Genomic DNA, 17451 nt, shown 5'->3' with positions numbered 1-17451 from the left:
ATATATTTAAACTATCATTTATATACTACTTACCTCCATAAGCTACATTCTTTGTTTAGGAATTAGTCGATATATTTAAACTATCATTTGTATACTACTTACCTCCATAGTTGATTTGGCATTTTACTTTGTTCTGAATTTATATTAAATTTGTTTTAAATTTTCAACGAATTAAAAACAAATTCATATTCGATTTCTATAAACAATAAATGGTGGCGAAGGTACCGGTAATTGGATAGCGATGGGAAGACGATGGACGTAATGGAGTTTGTTTCAACAGATTATATGATAGATAGTTTACGCTCAGCAGAAGGTCCTGCCCAAAGAACCATGATTTGACGCTACAGAACAATCATTCATGCAATAACCTCGTTTTTGTCAGATAATTTTATTATGCTTATGGTACTTAAAGAGAAATAGATTCAATAGTTGAACATAATTACAGTAAAATTTAAAAAGAAATAGATTTAATAGTTAATTATTAAACCCACTTTTAAAAATGTATACAGAATTTTTGAACAAACAAAAACACTTCAAGAAAAAACCATTTCCTGTATTGACAACTCTAAATCTCCAGGGTTGCTGCAGATAGGATGGTGCCCTCAAAGCGCTCCCCACCATAACCGTGAAGTTCCATCAACTGCCTGGTTGACATATTGAATAGATAAGATATATGTTTGTTGGGACGCGGTCGTCGTTCTCCCACTCCGCTTACAAAAAATTGGTCACGCCACTGTGTACCGCACGTTAAAAAGAAGCCAATATCGTGGGGAATGGGAAGAGTAGATACAACACTCCAAGTGTCCTTCCCCACATCATACTTCTCCACCTGTTCGTCTTCGGTGAACACGTACAACTCCCCCCCACCGGAAGAAGAAGAAATGACACAACTTCTCCACCGTTCTCCCCTGAAATGTGCCATTCTCCACGTTCCCTCACTCGGATCGAAAACTTCTGCACTTTGCCCTTCCTCGTCTAACACCATGAACTTACCTTCCACCAATCCACCGCGGCTTCCCTGCCCGTGCGCTTCGATCATAGGACGCAATATTTCCCACTTGTCTTTCTCCACGTCATATGCTTCTGCAGAGGCAAGAGGGTTGTCAAGCTCGTCGATCCCGCCAGCCACGTAGACAAGTCCGGTGGACACAGAGACAGAGCAGGCAAAGGATGCTCGAGGTGTCGGCATGTCAGCTCCACGACGCCATCTCTCACACTCAAAGTCGTAAATATAAACACTCTTCATCAAAGTTGCTGATTGGAATCCGCCTATGAGAAGTAGCTTGCGATTCACAGCAACGCACTGACAGCATATTGGTATTTGAGTATTGGGGGGATCATCGATTGGAGGTAGCCTTTCCCAGGTGCCTTTCACAGGGTCGTATACCGTTACTACAAGTAGGACGGGAATCCTGTTATCTCTTTGAACCAGGCAAATAAGCTGCTCGCTCGTCCCAAATTTCTTCCTGTCACCATAGAAAGTAGGGCTACTGAGTATAGCCTCCCAGCTTTTGCACACAGCTTTCAGAGTATCGTGTGATTTGTAAGGCATTTTCAGCAAACACTTTCGAACAACATCCTCCGGAATAACCTCCATTAGGACACTTTAAACACACTAATCTGCTAATAGATCAAGTTTACCGAGAGTTTTACCACATATAAAGAAATAAACAAGAAAGTAAACCACCGTAACTAAAAACGGAAAAGTGCAGTTAAATATACAGTGGAGATGTGGAAAAACGTTAAATATATAGTGGAGATGTGGAAAACCTAATTTCAAGCCGACAAGAAATGGAGTTCGTTATATCCATTCATAAACTACATTAAATGTTTTATTAGTAATATGAAAAATATATAAATTTTTAATTCACAATAGAAGGAAACATTTAATATTAGTCAATATTTTTAAATAGCAATGTTTTATGTAACAACCATTATGGCAAGATTCTCCTTGGGGAATTAATTATATATATATATATATATTAAAAGTTATTTATTTATATTGTGAAAAATATATAATTTTTTAATTCATAATATAATGAATTATTTAATATAAATTTGACATGTCAATACTTTTACATGTTAATGCTTTAGGTAAAAGATCATGACCTCCACACGAGTTTTTATGGAGGAAAATTATATACATATGTCGGGCATGAAATGGGTTTAGTTGGTTTTGCTATTTAAAGTTTTTAAATGAATTAAGTATTTCATTTTATTACAACATATCTTTTATTATATTTTTAACTCATTCAAATGTTAATTTATTATCAACTTTTTATATTTAGAGTTTTTAATTTGAGGTTTTGTATTTTATTTATAGCTATTAATTATAATATGATGATGGTAAAATATTAATAATATAAAATGTGAATTTGAGTTCTATTAACTTGAGGTACCCTACAACTGGAGAAGCCTAAGTGCAGCAGTAAGTCTAGAAGGCTAAGCAATTTAAGCCTAATTATGCCAAGCCCTAATGGCTTGAGTTTTGATTTATTGCTCCATCAACATTGTCACTAAATTCTTCAAAAAAATCTTTTCTATGAGTCATGTGGCAAGTTGCTCCTAAATCAAGCAACCAATCATTTTTCCAAGAAGCAAGTGAAGCATTAAATAAGTCTTCATTTACTCCAATATCACACTGTGCCACAACATAATGAGTGGATTCAGGTGCTTTACCTTTGTCTATGTCATTAGTTTTACCTTTGGTTTGGTTTCTTTGCTGCTCAATTTTGTCCCAAGGTAACTTCCATGTGGAGGCATCATGAGATCCATTTCTTTTGTAGCGTATGCAATGCAAATCTGACTTTTCTCCTTGAGAGTGTCTACCCCCCATACCTCTGAAATACCTTTCTCTTCCTCTTAGACCACCTCTTCCTCTGGAAAAATCTTGGGCAAGATTCTTTTCTTTATGAGCAAGGCACACAGTCTCTTCAGAAGATTCAAGGGTTCTCTTCTTTGCAAAATCTTTCTCTCTTTCAGTAAATTTTTTCATAAGAGAGTGAAAGGTAATATCTTTGAGATTTCCATTTGCTTGCAATGACTCAAGATAATTGGAGTAAGTAGGATAAAGTGCCTTGAGAAAAACTATGAGAGGAATATCTAGTTCAACGTTAGTGACTTTGATATCATGCATTATGGATTTTACTTCTGATGCAAGAGCAAGAGGATCATTTTTTGTAATTCAAGAGTGAAGTGTTTAATCATGAGTTGAACAACTTCAAGTGCAGAATCTGAGTCATAGAGTTCTTTTGGCTTTTGTAAGGCTTCGGAAGCATTTGAAAATGGCGAAATATGTCGACTCACCTCTTCACTTACAGATGTTGCAATTAATGCATAGGATTTGCACTTTTTATTTTCCCAAATGGCGAACTCTTTGTCTGAACTAGGTTGTTCTAGCTCTTTGTCTCCGTCTCCAACACACGCTCCTTTCCACAACTCATTGAAAATGAGGGTGTGTTTTATCTTCTGAGACCACTCATGGTAGTTCTCCTTGCGAGTGATAACTACTCCCACAATAGATATGATTGAATGCGTTGTAAAATCTAAGTGCTGTAAAAATACTTTTGCGAGTGATAACTACTCCCACAATAGATATGATTTGAATGCGTTGTATGGTGCATTCAAGCTTAGCGTCGACTTCAATTGTAGCACCGAGCTCTCCATTTCATGCTGGGGTGAGTTATAATCCAGAAAACACACCTAATAACAGTGTAGGTGGCAGTCCAGATGAAGAAAACCATGAGGGTGCTAGGTTTGTATGGGTATGGAAACTAGTGTGGAAAGCATAGAAAGGCTGAGTGTTTTGTATGTAGGTGGAGCAGCAAGAAGAGCAGCATAGCAGATAAGGCATCAGAGGTAGGATTGATGATTATGGAGGGTGCCAGAATCAATACAATATTAGTGAGTCGCAGGGGAATAATGATGTGTTCAGGCCAGTGGAAGCATCAGAGCTGCCAGGCTAGCCAGTCTACGTAGGATTCATAATACCATAGGAAAAATAGGGAGCTACAAAGAAGAGGGAAGCCAAAAATGGCACTAACTTTGATACCATGTCAGACTAGGAGGTAACTCCTCAAAACAATTCATTGATATTCATTCACGTTAGTCTTTATTATATACATGAGGGAGATAGAAGAAGAAAGGCTTCTCAAGCTATAGGGTACCTCTGCTCATGCATAACATTTATCATACAATTCTCATTATGAAGAAGGTACACTTCCATCAAGTTTATTATGGCATGCTAGATTTGGGCATTTGAACTATGACACCTTCCGCTTGTTGAAGAACAATGGTGTTACTGGTTTGCCTACAATTCCTAGGAAACTTAGGCAATGTGATGCTTGCATTCTATGAAAGCATAGAAAACAATCTTTTCATGATTCACATTCAAGAGCACATAGAAAACTTGAACTCATTCGTTTAGATTTATGTGGTCCAATGCCTATTCCTTTTGCAAATGGAAATAAATATATGATGACATTTATTGATGACTACACCATAATGTGTTGGGTTTATTTATTGAAGAACAAATCTGATCCTTTTCAAACATTCAAGAAATTTCATACATGGATTGAAAATGATGCACAATCTCATATTGGCTCCATTCGCACTGATAATGGAAAAGAATACACTTCAAATGAATTTGAAAACTATCTTCGCCAACATGGGATCAAACATCAAACAACTATGCCTTATAATCCCCAATAGAATGGTGTAGTTGAAAGAACGAATAGGACAATCTTAAATATGGTGTGCTCCATGTTGTTTTTCAAAAATGTGAAATTGATGTTTTGGGCTGATGCAGTTCTATGTGATGTATATATAAAGAATAGATGTCCATCTAATGCTATTAGAAACAAGACTCCCTATGAAATGTGGTATGGGCGCATTCCTTCGCTAGAGCATCTCAGGGTCTTTGGTTCCACCTGTTATGCCTTGATACCAAATGTACATAGAAACAAACTTGGTGCAAGAAGTCGTAAGTGTATCTTCCTGGGGTATTCAAACACCTCCAAATTATACCGTCTCTATGATGAATTCAATAAAAATTTTGTTGTATCTAGAGATGTAATCTTTCTTGAAACATCCAAAACTGACAATGTTGTTGAGCGGCAACTTGATCGCTTGGATAGATTCGCAAATGAAAAATCATTTCAAGAATTCGATAATCAAATTCCACATCTTGAAGGGGGGATTCCTATATTAGATCAACCTATTGATTCTTCTTCTGAAGCACTCTCTCCCCCGCATGAAACTTCAACAACGAATGATACTTTAAGTGATGTGATTGATAGAATTGGGAGACTCAATCTTGATTCAGTCCCAACTCAATCAACGGAGCATCCTGGACCATCTGAGAAAGGTCCCCAAAAGTGGCTAACAAAGAGACTTGAAAGTGTTCATCCTGATGAGGTTGGAAATATTGGAACTAGAAATTCAAACAGGAAAAATGGAGGTGATGTAGATGACTCTGATTCACCTGTTGATATGGATGTTTCTTATGATTGTGAATTGAATTTGTCTACAGATTCCAAACCAACTTCCTCCAAAGTAGATGCTTCTCATGATGAATGGAAAGAAGCAATGCAAAAGGAGTATGATGCCCTAAAAAATAATGGCACTTAGAAGTTTGTTGATCCCCCATTAGGAACCAAACCAATTGGCTGCAAGTGGGTCTACAAGAACAAGTTTAAAGTTGATGGCTCACTTGACAACCACAAAGCTAGGCTTGTGGAAAAATATTTTGCATAGAAGTAAGGGGTCGATTATGAGGATAATTTTGCCCCCACAGAAAAATGGGCTACCATCCAGACACTCTTTGCCCTAGTAGCTCAGAACGGTTGGAAAGTCCATCAAATGGATGTAAAAATGGCTTTCTTGAATGGAGATTTAAAAGAGATGTTTTTATGACCCAGCAGCCTGAAAGTTTTGCTATGAAAGGACATGAAAATAAAGTATGCAAACTTGTGAAATCCTTGTATGGCCTCAAACAAGCACCACGAGCTTGATATGAAAAAATAACTAAGCATCTTCTAAAACTCAATTTCAAACATTATGATCTTGATGACACAACTTTATTTGTGAAGAAATTTGGCAAAATTGTTGTGTATCTTGTGGTATATGTAGATGATCTTTTGATGACAGGAACAATGAAATCTACATTGCATCCATAAAGAAGGAATTGGGGAAAGGTTTTGAAATGACTAATTTGGGCTATGTTCATTACTATCTTGGGATTGAAGTAACTCAACATCCGAAGTCCATATTCTTTTCTCAAAAGAAGTACATTGGAGATGTGTTGAACAGGTTTGGCATGACAAAATTAAATCCTCTTACTACTCCAATGGAACATAACATAAAGCTCACATCCATTGAAGGAAAATAATTTGAGGATGCAACAAAGGATAGACAGCTTGTAGTAAGTCTCAACTACCTAACTACTACTAGACCAGACATTTCATTTGTTGTTGGAATCCTCTCCAGGTTTATGCAAAAGCCTTGTGAGGGACATTGGTCTGCTACAAAAAGAGTTCTAAGGTACTTGAAGGGAACTCAAGACTTTGGAATCAAGTAAACACAGGTGGACGACTTCAGCTTGATTGGATACTCTGATTTAGACTTCGATGGAGACAAATAAACTAGGGTATCTACTTCAGGTTATGCTATGAGTCTTGGATCAGGAGCTGTCCCCTGGAGATCACACAAACAATCAGTTCTAGCAGATTCCACAACAGAGGCAGAATATGTGGCAACAGTTGAGGAAACAAAAGGAATTGTGTGGCTCAGGAAAATTCTTAAAGATTTGTAGGTGAAACAAGTACAATTGACTCCACTCATGGTTGACAATACCTCAGCAATAAAGTTGACCAAGAACCCAAAGTTTCATGATTGAACGAAGCACATCAATACTAAATATCATCTGACTGGACATCACGTTGGGGCCAAAACAATCCATCTCCACCATTGTTCCACTAATGAGAAAATTGCAGACATCTTCACCAAAGCGCTTGGAAGAGAAAAGATTGAAAGATTTAGAACAATGCTTGGACTCACCGACATCCCTTCAGACTAAGGGGGGGAATGTTGACACCTAATCATTAAGGATTGTGTAAATAACTAAAATTGATGTAAATAAGTAATAGAAAATATGAAGAGCCACCAGGAGATGAAATGAACAGTCTCTCCCTCATGTATATAATAAAGGCCAACTTGAATGAATATCAATGAATTGTATTGAGGAGTTACCTCTTGGTCTGACATTAACAATAATAACAAAAAACATTGATGGATGAGAGTCCCCTTATTATGAGATTAACCAATTGGTGTATGAAATCCCATTGGTTGTTGCACCACCACATTGGTCCATGAGGGCTCCTTGTTTGTGGCATGAAGGACCCATATTTTGGTAGCAATTTGAGTGCTAAAGTCTATTGTGGTGTACAAACTCTACCTCCCTTTCGAATAGAACCTATGAGGCTATAAATGAGTACAAAGAGTGGACAATTTAGAAATCCTTCAACACAAGTTATTGATGGGTATAGATTGTTTGAGAGCCAAGTTATATTTTTCTAAATTATTCACAATAGTGAACTAATAAACAAGGGCACAGAAATGAATGGATATGCCAAAAGGGAAATAAGTGTAACACCTTTCTCACATTGTCTAGGGAAATGGAAGGGAGTGCCATAGCTCCTGGATCACTAGATCATATACCTATAATTCTCTATATTGAGTGGATCAACTAAGCCATGAGAGAAATGAGTTGCTTCAAGTGAGCTTTTCCCCCACAGTGGTAACTACTTTGAGAGACACCCTCAAATTTGTTTTTCCAACTTGAATGAGCTCTCTTGCTCATATATTTATAGAATACTTTCTCCTAGTTCTCCATTAGAGGTATGATAATCTCATCTCACATTAGTTCTCCTCAATTTTTTTACATGCTTCAACCATGATATGTCAACTACTATATAGTACATCGTAGAATGGAAATGCACTTACATATGACACACTAGACTTTCACAACATGGCAGTATGTTATATTGGTTTATCTTGTTCACTTTAGTTTATCTAATATGGTTTCATGTATGAGTTTCTTTCTTCAACATGGTGTTAATGTTTCATAGGTGTGCTTTGGATGTGGTGGGAATTCAATGTAATTTAATAATGTATAACAGTAATCTTGAATTTTACCTTTTGTTTCCCATGGTCGGTCATGGTTTTCTTGTAGATACATTATCACTTCACGAGTCATACCATACTAATAGAGAACTCGATAGAACATATCATACTTCATATCACAACCATATGTTTTACTTTCCATCTTTCGTTTCCACTTTGATTCCATAAATCATATTTTCAGTGAATTATTAAATTATCATAAGTCATCCATCTAGGTCCTAATAAGAGTAATTAAGACTCATGTGTAAGATCCTTTAAAGTCAAAAAGTGAAAGTGCTTTAGGTAGTAGCATCTCTAAACAAATTAAAAGCCCAAAAATAATAATGTCGAAACTATGTTAGTTCAGTAAAAATCCCTAACCCCTATTTATATGCATAATAATACATACTAGCCCTTCAAATGGACCTCTCACTGCTTATGTAGCAGATGAGTTAGGGTTGTAAAGAACTTCATAGAGTTCATTAGGGAAAAATAAATGAACCTACCCTATTTTCTAGCTCTTTCCCATTTGCCTTCTTTTTCAGATTGGAATTTCCCCAAATAGTTTGATTTTTGGGAATTCCCTTGCTTTTCTTGAGAAAATTTAGGGATAAATATCTAGATAGTTATGAGCAGATTCGTTGGTTTGACCCATTGAACTTCCCTTAGCTTCACTAACACTGCCCCTGGTCTAACAACTTGAGTTAGCTGGGTCGCTAATGCACCCTTAGGCTTGGTAACAAGCTTTATAAAGAAGGTTTATAGTGTGCAACCAACATTAGTGTAGATTCAAGGCCTGCAATTGTGGTATTTGCTTTAGTCATGCTGTCTTTCACCTCTGAGTTGATGAGGAGGTCATTTTGTTGTATAACACTTGCTTTCTTTGAGGCTTTTCCTTATTGACTGTTCTTTCATCTTCCTAATTAGTATGTGACGTTTGGTTATCAAAACATTCAAGTCTTGTTTGTTTGGTTTCCTTCCATCACTTTGGCATAGAACACATTGTTGTCCGATCAGCTAGAAATCTTTCAAGCTTTTGCAAAAGGAAACATATTCTTTGTTTTAAGTCTTTGATTAGTTTCTGAGTGGAATATTTCTCTTTACTTATTAAATGATTTCATTTGGAAAGGACTTAAAACTAGCATTGTTTTGAGTTTTGCATTTGGTTGCTTGTCATCTATTCGAATAAATGAAAAATCGCATTCATTTATCTCTTTGAACCAGGCAAATAAGTTGCTCGCTCGTCCCAAATTTCTTCCTGTCACCATAGAAAGTAGGGCTACTGAGTATAACCTCCCAGCTTTTGCACACAGCTTTCAGAGTATCGTGTGATTTGTAAGGCATTTTCAGCAAACACTTTCGAACAACATCCTTCGGAATAACCTCCATTAGGACACTTTAAACACACTAATCTGCTGATCGATCGAGTTTACCCAGACTTTTACCACATATAAAGAAATAAACAAGAAAGTGAACCACGGTAACTCAAAATGGAAAAGTGCAGTTAAATATATAGTGGAGATGTGGAAAACCTAATTTCAAGCCGACAAGAAAAGGAGTTCGTTATATCCATTCATAAACTACATTAATGTTTTATTAGTAATATGAAAAATATATAAATTTTTAATTCACAATATAAGGAAGCATTTAATATTAGTCAATACTTTTAAATGGCAATATTTTATGTAACAACCATTATGGCCAGACTCCCCTTGGGGAATTATATATATATATATATATATATATATATATATATATATATATATATATATATATAGATATATATATATATATATATATATATATATATATATATATATATTAAAAGTTATTTATTTCTATTATGAAAAATATATAATTTTTTAATTTATAATATAATGAAGTATTTAATATAAATTTGACATTTCAATACTTTTACATGTCAATGCTTTATTTAAAAGATCATGACCTTCACACGAGCTTTTATGGAGGAAAATTATATACATATGTAGGGCATGAAATGGGTTTAGTTAGTTTTGGGATTTAAAATTTTTAGATGAATTAAGTATTTCACTTTATTACAACATATTTTTTATTATATTTTTAACTCATTCAATGTTAATTTATTATCAACTTTTTATATTTAGAGTTTTTAATTTGAGGTTTTGTATTTTATTTATGGCTATTAATTATAATATGATGATGGTAAAATATTAATAATATAAAATGTGAATTTGAGTTCTATTAACTTGAGGTACCCTACAGCTTGAGAAGCCTTTTTTCTTCTATCCTCCTCATGACAAGTGAGTGGTTAGATGCTTTTCTCACCTCAAGCTTACCATCAAACATATGAATGGAGTGACCTTGCTGACCGATGTGGACCAAGGATAGCAAGTTTTTCTTCTACAGAACATGATGCAGCAGGAAGTATGGAAGGCCAGACAATTTAAGTGTAATTGTGCCAAGCCCTGATGGCTTGAGTTTTGTTATACTTCTCCATCAACATCGTGAGTAAATTCTTCAAAAAATTCTTTTCTATGAGTCATGTGGAAATTTTCTCCTAAATCAAGCAACCAATCATTTTTCCAAGAAGCAAGTGAAGCATTAAATAAGTGTTCATTTACTCCAATATTACATTGTGCCACAACATAATGAGCGGATTTAGGTGCTTTACCTTTTTCTATGTCATTAGTTTTACTTTTGGTTTGGTTTCTTTGCTGCTCAATTTTGTCCTAAGCTAACTTGCATGTGGAGGCATCATGAGATCCATTTCTTTTGCAGCCTATGCAATGCAAATTTGACTTTTCTCCTTGAGAGTGTCTGCCCCCCATACCTCTGAAATATCTTCCTCTTCCTCTTCGACCACCTCTTCCTCTGGAAAAATCTTGGGCAAGATTCTTTTCTTGATGAGTAAGGCACATAGTCATATGGACGCAATATTTCCCACTGGTCGTTCGCCACGTCATATGCTTCTGCAGAGGCAAGAGGGTTATTACGCTCGTCGATCCTCCCAGCCACATAGACAAGCCCGACAGAAAAAGAGATAGAGCGCGCAAAGAATGCTCGAGGTGTGGGCATGTCAGCTCCACGACGCCATCTCACAGAGTCAAAGTCGTAAATATAAACACTCTTCATAAAAGTTGCTGATTGAATCCACCTATGAGAAGTAGCTTGTGATTCACAGCAACGCACTGAGAGCATATTGGTATTTCAGTATTGGGGGGATCATCAATTGGAGGTAGCCTTTCCCAAGTGCCCTTCACAGGGTCGTATACTGTTACTACAAGTAGGACGCACTACTACACCAAGGGCACTTTTAAGACATTTTTTTAAGACAAAAGAAATCTTTTGTCTCAAAAACTCATATTTTATTTTAGTTATTTTACATTAAAAATTAATATCTATTGATTTGTCTTAAGTATAGACTTTAAGACAAAAATAGGTTGAGACAAAAATATTTTAAGACAAAACTTTATATTTAAGACAAAAATAGTTTAAGACAAAAATATTTTAAGACAAAAGTAGTTTGAGACAAAAATATTTTAAGACAAAACTTTATATTTAAGTCAAAAATAATTTAAGACAAAAATATTTTGAGACAAAACTTTATATTTAAGACAAAGGTAGTTTGAGACAAAAATTTAAAGACAAAACTTTATATTTAAGACAAAAATAGTTTAAGACAAAAACAACTTAAGACAAAATTATTTTAAGGCAAAACTTTATATTTAAGACAAAAGTAGTTTGAGATAAAAATTTAAAGACAAAACTTTATATTTAAAACAAAAATAGTTTAAGACAGAATTATTTTAAGACAAAACTTTATATTTAAGACAAAAGAATTTTGAGACAAAAATATTTTAAGACAAAACTTTATATTTAATACAATGACCACTTTAGATCAAACCTATGTTTAATAGGATATTTCACTTCGAATGAAAATGGAGGGCAGTGCTGAGTTTCAGGGTGATCTGCGCGCGCGTTCTGAACTGGAGCTCCCACGCCCCTGCTTCCTCGGCCCCTGCAGCCCTCCGCAGGCCCCCTGCCTGGTAGCCCTTGCTGTTGGGCTCTCAATCCTTCCCGACATCCACGCTATCGGGCTCTGCCTCTCTCCTTCGGCCAGTGCCGCTTCTGGCACAGCGTCCGTGTCTGGGTTTTGTGATCGCAGAGGAGCATACCCACCGCCATGAGTGCGCCTGGGGCTGGGGAGCCTTCTCCCACCCCACCAATCTCTTCAGAAGAAGCATTCATAATATTGCTCTCGCAAAAAGGGAAGAAACATTTGATTCCAGAAGTCCCAGAATTCATCAAAAAACTGGAGGAAATTCCTGAGATCACCCTGCTAGAAGACCAACTGATAAATATCGCCCTAGCCCTGGCTGACAGAGGGTTGGTAGAACAATTTATGGGATGCTAGCCCTCTAAAAAAACAACAGATGACTGGATCCAACGCAACTAGAGGCCGCAGCTAGAAAACAATGTGATCTGCTATGTTTTCGAAAGAGGGTATTTCATTTTCTAGTTCACCTCCAAAGAAGATTAAGATTTGGTTTTCAGAAACGGTCCGTATTTCATGGGAAATTAGGGTTTGTATCTTAATAAGCGGGCCCCCGACTTCAATCCCTCAATCGATACCCCTAAAGAGGTCCCAGTCTGGGTCCAGCTTCCCAATCTTTTGATCCATTGCTAGAGCTATCACAGCTTGCAGAAGATTGGAAATGGCCTAGGCCATTTCATTGACAAAGAAGATAACAAGGGCCAATATACCTGCGCAAGAATCTGTGTGGAAGTCGATCTGGAAGTTGGACTGCCCGAAGCCGTAAAACTTACAGTCAGAGAATGACATCACTATCAAAAATTGGATTACGAGCAACTGCCTTTCAAATGCAGAACCTGTCACGAACATGGACACTTTCAACGAAATTTCCCAAAAGCTCAAACCAAGGAAAAAGTGGATGAAGAAGGATGGAAGGAAATAAAAAAGGGCAAGGCAGTTCCAAAACCAACTGAGAAGAGAAATTTAGGGCCATTAGTGAAGCCCCGGCCTAAACCAAAAGCCAAAGAAGTTCCAAAAGAGGGTTCTTCCTTTGCGGTGAAGACAGATGCCATTGGAATCCAAGAGGAACCAGAAGACCCGTCGAAGAAAGTGAAAGAAGTAGAGGCAAACTCAACTCTTCCTCCATCAGAGGATGAACAAGGGAAAAAAGAAGAAAACGAGGAGCACATCAGTCTGGGCTTCGATTCTGAGGGAGATTCAGAAGATGGAGTCTCAGATTTAGACAGCTCACAAGTCACTCCTATCAAGTTGGCCAGGGGTCGAAAGTCCAAGAAGAAACAGAGAGAGGAACAAACTTATTTGGATGTTCTCCAAGGCTCTTAGAAAACTCTCAAAGGAATGATGAATACTAGATCTAGGCTCAAGCATGGTCAGGCTCCAAAAGGAGCCATAACCTTCCAAGACAGTCAATAATGAAATACGTCTCCTGGAATTGCAGAGGGTTAGGTAGCAGGTTGAAAGAAGAAGCTCTGAAAGATATTGTAAGGATATACTAGTCTGAAATCCTTTTCATCCAAGAGACAAAACTGGAGGACCTTCTACTCCTCCAAGCAAGCAAAGCATTCTAGCATAAAGCCCAAGGGAGAGCAGTCAGTGCTAGAGGCACCTCTGGAGGGATTGCCTCCTTTTGGGACAGCTCCAAATATGATCTGATTCACGAAGAATGTTGCCTCCATTGGCTACTCACTAAGCTCCTCCATAAAGAATCTGGCCACCAAGTAAGTATGTTTAATCTTTATGCTCCAGTGTTACCATCTGAGAAAAAAATTTGTTGGGACTCGCTCCAGTCCTATCTTTTCTTGCAAAACCCAGAAAATATTATTATTGCAGGTGATCTGAATGTTACACTAGCTGCAGAAGAGAAAAAGGGGGGCTCGCTGGTCAGGGACCTAGCTAGAGAATGGGTTGAAGACCTCATTTTAGATTGGGAATTGGAGGATATCAAGCCCACATCTGGGAAATTCACTTGGTCAAACAAAAGGATAGGCCCTGACCACATTACTGCTCGTCTGGACAGATTTCCAGTCTAATCCTCCTTCTTGACTTGTGGTCTAATGGCCACCTCTAAAATTCTGCCGAACTACTCCTCTGACCATAAACCCATTCTGCTTGAGCTCTCCTTGGATGGAAATCTTGGCCCCATTCCCTTTAGATTCAGTTCTCTATGGATTCATCAAGAAGGATTCCAGGAGGTGGTCTCTGAGGCCTGGAACTGGAAAGTTCATGAAGGATCCCCTTTCTTTGTGTGGGAATAAAAAATGAGGAGACTTAAAAGGGAGCTCAAGGAGTGGGCTAAAAGGTTGAAAACACCCACTACCAAAAGAAAGGAGATGTATGACAGTTTAGCAGGCCATCAATTAACAATGGAGAATTCCAATGTAACTCAAATCCTTCTTAAAAAAGAAGTAGAGCTACAAAAAGATCTCCATAGAGCAAGTAGGGATGAAGAAGAGTTCTGGAGACAGAAGTCCAAAAATATTTGGTTATAGGCGAGAGACAAAAATACAAGCTACTTTCATAAGCAAGCTGAAGCACGCAAGCACTTCAAAACAGTAAATGAAATTCACTATCAAAACACTGTGGTTAAATATTCTGAAGGCATAAAGCGAGCAACCCACTCCTTCTTCAAAGATGTTTACTCTGTCCCGGAAGACCCTCCTATCAATTCTCAAGCCTATCCGATTGATCTTATTCCTAACTGTGTTCAAGATTCTGACAATATTATGCTGACTGCTCTGATCGGTATGAATGAGATTAAAGAAGCTTTGGATTACATGGATCCGGATAAAGCCTCGGGCCATAATGGGTTCACTGCAAGGTTCTACCTGACTTGCTCGCCTACAATTAAAAAAGACCTTCTGAGAATGATCCGTAAATCTTAGGCCTGCACCAAGATTGGAGGTAGTACCAACTCGGCCTTCCTTGCCTTGATTCTGAAAGACAAAGGCGCCACCGATTTCAGTAGATTCAGGCCCATCTCTTTGTGTAATACAAGTTATAAGCTAATTACAAAAATAATAGCCAACCGTATTAAGAAAATTTTGCCGGTCATCATCCCTGAAAACCAAGGAGGATTCATAAAAGGGAGAAAGATTCTTAACAATATTGTGTTGGTGCAAGAAGCAATTCATTCAAGCTGTCATTGAAAAGAGAAAGGCATGGTGATTAAGCTAGATTTGACAAATGCCTTTGACAAGGTGAGCCATGATTTCCTATTTTTGTGATGGAGAAATTTGGCTTCTCAAAAGTTCTCATAACTTGGGTGAAAGCCTGCATTGCCTCCCCTTGGATAGCGCCTCTAGTTAATGGTCGTTCAACGGAATTTTTCCAAGCCTCGAGGGGGCTACGAGAAGGTTGCCCTTTGTCCCCACTTCTTTACGCCATTCAAGCTTCGGTGCTCAGTTTCCAGCTAGACTATTGTCAACAGATCCAAACTTTGCCAGGCCTAAGAATGGCTCACAATGTTAAAGACATAAATCATGCCTAGTTTGTTGATGATACATTATTGCTTAGAGGAGCTAGCAAAAATTCTGCTAAAACCTTCAAGAAGGAGCTGGACATTTATAGGGAGGTTTCGGGCAGCAAGATTAACTATCTAAAAAGCATGATCTATGGCTCGAATTGCTTGATCAAAGATTTGACAAACATAACAAGGCTATTAGAAATGGAAAAGATCCCTGACCTGGGAGTCATTTAAGTATCTTGGGATCCCAATCTTCAAATCAAATCCTAAGGTAGTTCACTGGATGCCCCTGCTAGACAAGCTAAAACTCAGAATACAAGCTTGGGGAGCCTCATGATTGAATAATGCTGGGAAGGTAATCCTTATGAAATCTGTTCTCATAAGTCTCCCAGTTTATCAAAACTCAATTCTACTAGCCCCTAAAACCTTTATTAGTAAAGTGGATGGTCTCCTGAGAAGATTTCTATGGCAGGGAGGGAAAAATAATGAAAGAAGGCTCCATTTAGTTAATTGGGACACTATTAAGAAGCCATTCTTGGAAGGAGGTCTCCAAATGCGGGATCTAGCAGCCCAAAATCTTGCTCTAGGCTCCAAGCTCCTTTGGAACATTGTTTCTAGGAATCCTAATTTGGAGCAAGAGAGTTCTGTGGAAAAAATATTTTCATGGGCAACATTTGAGGTGCTTGGACCAGCCTCCTAGAATTTCCAAAGGATCACCAGTTTTCAAACTCTGTCTCACATCTTTGAAACTTTTCAGTCATAAGCTTTATTGGATCCCAGGTAATGGGAAAAAAATAAAAATTTGGGAATATTCAATTCTTGGAGATCATCCCTTGAATCAGATGGCAGAACTGGAAAATATCAGAGCTTGGCTTTAGGCCAGCAATCTGGAAACCCTTTGGGACATCTCCAATTGGACAAATGATGCAGAAAGTCTATGGGATGGTTGGAATTTGGGGGAGGTCCCTCATTGGCTAGATGGTGAAGCCAATTTATTGTTGGATTTGCTCCAAGGAAAATCTCCCTTAAAGGCCTCTTTTAAGGACAAAAGAGGGTGGGGTTCTCTTTCAGGCTCTTACTCAGTAGCAGAAGGTTACAAAAGTATGATGGTTGTCCTTAGCATCCCCCAGAGCCAACTCAATGGAAATTTATTTGGTCTTTTCCTGGTCTCCCCAAAATTGACTTCTTTTGCTGGACTCTGGCGCATAAAAGTATGCTCACTAGAGATAACCTGAGGAAGCATGGAATGGAAGGTCCCTCGAGGTGCCCTCTTTGTGCATCGGATGAAGAAACAGCTAACCACCTATTCTTATTGTGCCCCTTTGCTCAAGAAGTTTGGAAGGGTGTCTTGATGTTAGGACCTAACAAAATAGAGCTTCCAGGAAATATTCAGGACCTGCTAAGAAACTAGGCCAAGTTATCCACGTTCTGTCTCTCCAAAAAAAGCCTTCTCAAGACTGGCTGGATGTGGATCCCCAAATTCACATGCTGAAAACTGTGGTTGGAGAGGAACAACAGAATATTTAGGGAGGAGAGTTGTAGCCCGGTCAAAATTATCACTAAGATCAAAGATCTGTTGGGGGAGACCTTAGAAACCAAACTCACCATAAGAAATGGCATGATTTTGGATAGTGAGGAAGATCAATGGTTAAAAGAGCTTGTTCCAAATCATTAGAATAGATCCATTCCTCCTACTAAAGCCCCTTCTGATTGGGAAATTCATTTGGAGGAACATGAATTCATCAAATGGAGATCTGCTTTGGATGATCACTGCCTATTCTTCAAGGGGGCC

The 17451-nt window shown here is 37.8% G+C and overlaps 1 protein-coding gene across 1 annotated transcript; it reads right to left on the bottom strand.

Annotated features, from left to right (window-relative positions):
* Positions 1 to 565: 565 nt before the first annotated feature.
* On the bottom strand, positions 566 to 1597 carry LOC149242720 (F-box/kelch-repeat protein At2g44130-like). The gene has a single exon (XM_089370967.1). The coding sequence runs from the start codon at positions 1595 to 1597 to the stop codon at positions 566 to 568; it is 1032 nt and encodes a 343-aa protein (XP_089227093.1).
* Between the last annotated feature and the right edge of the window lie 15854 nt (positions 1598 to 17451).

The sequence above is a fragment of the Pinus tabuliformis genome, chromosome 8 (assembly GCF_031772625.1).
Source record: "Pinus tabuliformis cultivar Carrire ecotype Pingquan chromosome 8, CPIR1, whole genome shotgun sequence".
NCBI lineage: Eukaryota > Viridiplantae > Streptophyta > Pinopsida > Pinales > Pinaceae > Pinus > Pinus tabuliformis.
This window is presented reverse-complemented; position numbering and strand designations above follow the sequence as displayed.

Excerpts from the sequence above, each read along its gene's own strand:
- LOC149242720 (XM_089370967.1), bottom strand. The coding sequence starts at position 1,597 with ATGGAGGTTATTCCGGAGGATGTTGTTCGAAAGTGTTTGCTGAAAATG.